The sequence below is a fragment of the Oratosquilla oratoria genome, chromosome 4, assembly GCF_046742065.1.
Source record: "Oratosquilla oratoria isolate Oo_2021 chromosome 4, ASM4674206v1, whole genome shotgun sequence".
NCBI lineage: Eukaryota > Metazoa > Arthropoda > Malacostraca > Stomatopoda > Squillidae > Oratosquilla > Oratosquilla oratoria.
In genome coordinates, this window is record NC_134780.1 from 2,784,828 (window position 1) to 2,789,827 (window position 5,000).

The 5,000-nt window shown below is 36.1% G+C and overlaps 1 protein-coding gene across 10 annotated transcripts in view; it reads right to left on the bottom strand.

The window, feature by feature from the left end:
• The window catches only part of LOC143024585 (transient receptor potential cation channel subfamily A member 1-like), a 147,317-nt gene that overhangs the window by 14,090 nt on the left and 128,227 nt on the right, over window positions 1–5,000 (bottom strand). For 8 of the 10 annotated variants that reach the window (XM_076183407.1, XM_076183409.1, XM_076183403.1 and 5 more), the window contains 2 exons: window positions 3,506–3,670; window positions 1,727–1,750 (listed from right to left, as the gene is read on the bottom strand). In XM_076183407.1, coding sequence (XP_076039522.1) covers window positions 1,727–1,750; window positions 3,506–3,670 — 189 coding nt within the window. The remainder of the gene's footprint in view (window positions 1–1,726; window positions 1,751–3,505; window positions 3,671–5,000) is intronic. The other 2 variants (XM_076183406.1, XM_076183401.1) reach the window with 1 other exon arrangement.

Here is a 5,000-nt window from a genome sequence, read left to right on the forward strand (position 1 = left end):
CAGCGAGGTTACGTTTATAACGATGAGAAAATCATGTCAGGAACCTCTGAAGTGCGGCCAAAGCAATCTATCCTCTAAATCAGCGGTTCTCAATGGGCCCTCTGACAAAGGGTTCAGAGAGTTCCACGCGTAGAGTCAAAAACCATAAGTGAGTGGAAGTTAGTGGATGCTTGATGATTATATACATTCTTGATGTGACTTCCAGTAGGCGAAATGTCAGAATTATGTAAGTATGGGGGGGGGGAGATGATAAAAAGGTTTATTAATAACCTAGATCCTGGGATACTCAGGGAAAGTATTAATCAACGATTATATATTATCTAGGATCGAGTGCAATAATGTTTATATTGAATTACATTATTGGACGTTTATATCACATATCTAAATATCATAATTTGATGTTAACCCGGTGTGGTGACCATTTCGGAGTTGTTAAGGTTGAAAAAGAAGAGGAATTAGGGGAATGCATGCGGTATAAGGTTAAAAAAGTCATCAGTGCAAAAAACGAAACAAAAAACAAAAAATAAATACATAAATAATGAAATAAAATCAACAAAATTCATGCCTATGTTGACCCCCTTTTTCATTCTCATGCATTCATGCCATTCGGAAGCGCCCGAACGTGGCGCCACTCTTGTCCTAAAGATGGAGCCCTGGGGGCCGAGACTTGGTCTCCGGACCGAACCTTCGGCCTCAATCAAAAAACTCTTGAGTTCAACTTTAGACTTTTGCATGATTTCCGGATACTCCAGGGTTTCTAGAAAGAGTTCCTCGACATCATTTTTTTTTCTCTTTGATTTTAGGAATATGTCATTATTCTTTATATAGTCACGTTCAGCGACTATCATCTTTTAGAATTAACACAATATTCTAAATTCGGGATAGTAATTCTACAGATCCCTCGAGCTTATTTTTTTTTCTAAAGTGTAAGATTTCCACATTTCAGCTTTATTTTTACTATAGTACAGGAGCAATTCGTTTTTTTTAATTGCTGTATGCAATGCCATAGGCTATTTATTTCACCCATTTGTGCCCGTGTTGCAGTCAAGAAAGTCTATTCTATGTAACGTCAGGCGATTTCATTAAATTGTGGGGATGAACAGGGAAAGTAAGCACCTCGATCGACTGAGACATGTCTGTCATGAAAATCCCTTTCAACTGCATGAAAACAGTTTATCGTTAGTCAGAACAAACTTCTTATAGAGCGTAATCACAAGTTCAAGGAGTTAATCTACACAGAGCCTCAATCGACTGAGACATGTCTACGTCCTGAAAATCTCTTTCAACTGAATGAAAACAATTTCTCGTTAGTCAGAACAAACTTCTTACAGAGCGTAATCACAAGTTCAAGGAGTTAATCTACACAGAGCCTCAATCGACTGAGACATGTCTGGAGTTAATCGACTGAGACATATCTACATACTGAAAATCCCTTTCAACTGAATGAAAACAATTTCTCGTTAGTCAGAACAAATTTCTTACAGAGTGTAATCACATGTTCAAGGAGTTAATCTATACAGAGGAACCTGATGTCCATTGCGAGTTTTTAGGTTATCCATGACCTCGTTTATCGTTAGTGCAGGAGCCAGTGCAACCCGGTGAGGTTACCCAACCTCTGTTCTCCAGAGTAAGAGCCTCGTGCAGGTTGCAGTCCATTTAGTGTTGTTATGGAACCCGATGGGGAGGGGGAGGGGTGACAGGATCTTTTAAGGGTAACTGTACTTACTAAAAAGTTATACTCTTCCTTCTTCTGTCGCATCCCGAGTGAAAATGAAGTTGCAGTGAGTGACGTCATCAAATCGAAATTTGGTTAAAAATCATTTCAGGAGATGAAGCGGATGACAGAGCGGACGGTGTGGGAAATAAAAGCTAGCGTGAGTCACAGAAGAAATTATAAAAAGTAAAATATTATGAGAAAGCAACTTAATGTTAGGAGAAAATATTTGATTACACATCCTGACAACGTTCAACTCAAAGCAACTTTCTTCAAGGTAACGTTGACGTACATTTGATGAAGATCATGTGTATATATGTACACGAAGAAAAATATTAAATAACGTGCGGAGAATAAACTCACTGTAAGAAGATTAGTTTAGATTAAAAGTTCAGACAAAGTTTGGCTTTGAATGATCTTCATCAAACCGTGACGTTTTCAAACATTTCATATTGATTTTATTCAATCTATTTTTCCTTTGTAAATAAGTAAGTTATTTGAAAGGCAATGAAACTTAAAATAAAGCAAAACACTGAAAGAAAACATTCAAACATAAGAACAAATAAGCAGTTAAGAGCTATAATTAATCTTAGAAATATTAAAAATACGGAGAGCTATCTGCAAAATCATGAAAGTTATTACATGCATTACATACTGACATAAAAGGAGGAGGGGTTCATATACAAGGAGGAGCGTGGCTGAGAAGCGTCATCTCCGGTTATCCGAAAGAATTCCGGACCTCAGAACCGAGGCTTGGGGGGACGAAATGTCCGCCCGTGTCCCAATCACTCGCGCAATGGTTCTCAAACAATGGGTCGCGAGATCAATTTTGATGGCTCGCATGGACCCACAATTTGAAACACTACTAAATGAGAATCAGCACCACGGAACACATTAATATAGTTTTCTGAAGAAAATGCAGTGCCATGGATTCTGTTAATTTAGTTTTGTTAAAGAAAATCTGTACACATTATTTTTTTTTCCAAAGTAAAGGGTATATATCCCTGTTCATTTTGTTTCTTTTTAATTTATTTTGGGTCGCAAAGGATTGAATTATTCCAAATTGGGTCGCTCACGAGAAAAAGTTTGAGAACCACTGCACTAGCGTACTTATACTGGCATAGATGCATTAGTTTCTCTTTTCTTAAAGGAATACCCAGAAGTCAGCAACAGACCTCATCAGCTCCTAAAGTTGCATATTTCTCTTTTCTATTAATTTTCCTGAGTACATGCCTACACGTTCCGCTATAAGCGTATTTTCTACTTATGTGTTTATGAAAAAGTTTGTCCATTTATTTGTGCATTATTTTTTTCATAACTTAATTTATTTACGGACTTATTAATTTATTTATTTGTTCATATATTTGTTTATATGTTTATTTTTCAATTATTCACTTGGGTATCGCACAACTTCTTTTAATATTGAGTATCATCATCATCATTATCATAATTACTAATTCGATTATCATTATTTTTATCAGGATTATTATCATTGTCATTATTACTATCACTATTATTATTATTATTATTATTATTATTATTATTATTATTATTATTATTATTATTATTATTATTATTATTATTATTATTATTATTATTATTATTATTATTATTATTATTATTATTATTATTATTATTATTATTATTATTATTATTATTACTGCTATTATCATCATTATAATTATTATCATTATCATCATTATCATACATCCGACCGGGTTATCCTTTTTCAGCTTTTAGACTTTTTTCTTCTTCTTTTTTCGAAATCGCCCCACCACAACTTTGACGTACCTGTTCTTCACTGTCTCCGAGGAAGTCGAAGGACCTGAGAATCTCAAAGTCCCCGAAGATCCTGGTGCATTTGGATCGACGTTGATTGGGATGAAGATACTTGAATCCTGTGGCGAACCTCCGTCGTAGCCATTCCGGAATAAGAACCTCTACATCCAAAGCCAGCTGGCGAAGTAAGAAAAGGAGTTCGATAAATAGCCCTTCCAAGACGGTGGCGTGTCTCGTAAATTTCATTAGCTCTAATACACACACACACACACAAACACTTAAAGGCACTGACATAACCAGTAGAAACAACTTCGCCAACCGTGTAGTTAATGAATTAAATAAACTTCCTGCAGAGGCAGTGCAATGTCACGCACACAAACACTTAGAGGCACTGACATAACCAGTAGAAACAACTTCGCCAGCCGTGTAGTTAATGAATGGAATAAACTTCCTGCAGAGGCAGTGCAATGTAGTTCAGTTCGAAGCTTTAAGAATAATTTAGATAAACACCTAAGTAAGATGCTGTAATGATTATAATTTATTTTATTTGTTTTTGTTTTGTTATCATTTGTCTGTTTGATTCTTATTTATTATTAGTTATATGTCAATTTATTATTATTTTCTATTTACCTGTTTGTTTATTATTTAACTATACCTATGCATTTATTTATGTATTTTATTTGTTATTTACATTATTATAGTTTCTATCAATTCATTTATTATGAATATGATTTTTTCGCATTCCACCTAGATATGGACCAAAAGGTCTCCTGTCGGCATGCTCCGCCTTTGTAATCCTTTGTAATCCAGTAGGGAGTCTATCGTATTTCTGCGGAAGGCTCAACCGAACAATGACAAACTCGTATTACAAAGGATTACAAAGGCGGAGCATGCCGATTTTACTCTATCTAACACCGACCGGCATCGTTCATAGCGGAGAGCCCTAAATGAAGACGTTCACATTGCCTGAATTCCTTGCGGTGATTTTATCAGTCATAGTCTGTTCGACACCCGAACCTATTCAGCTGAAGGGCGTCACCCAGATTATAGGGTCAGAAACTTCGTGAGGGTGGGGGGAGTGAGTTGATGAGAAACAGTTTCGATCTAACCATCACATACAGAACCAAAATATAATCAACGTAAAGTATACGGGTATGGAATATATTAAATATATGCGTAATCATGAATTTCTGAGTATTTCGAAAGCAGTTAAGAGATATAATTAATCTAAGAAATATGAAAAATACGGAGAGCTCTCTGCAAAAAAATGAAAGTTATTACGTGCATGTGCGCGTGGCCATACAATTTGCCTGCGGACAGTTTGCCTACCGGACAATGTGCCAATTGGACATTATACCTACGGACAATGTGCCTACTGGACATTATACCTACGGACAATGTGCCTACTGGACATTATACCTACGGACAATGTGCCTACTGGACATTATACCTACGGACAATGTGCCTACTGGACATTATACCTACGGACAATGTGCCTACTGGACAT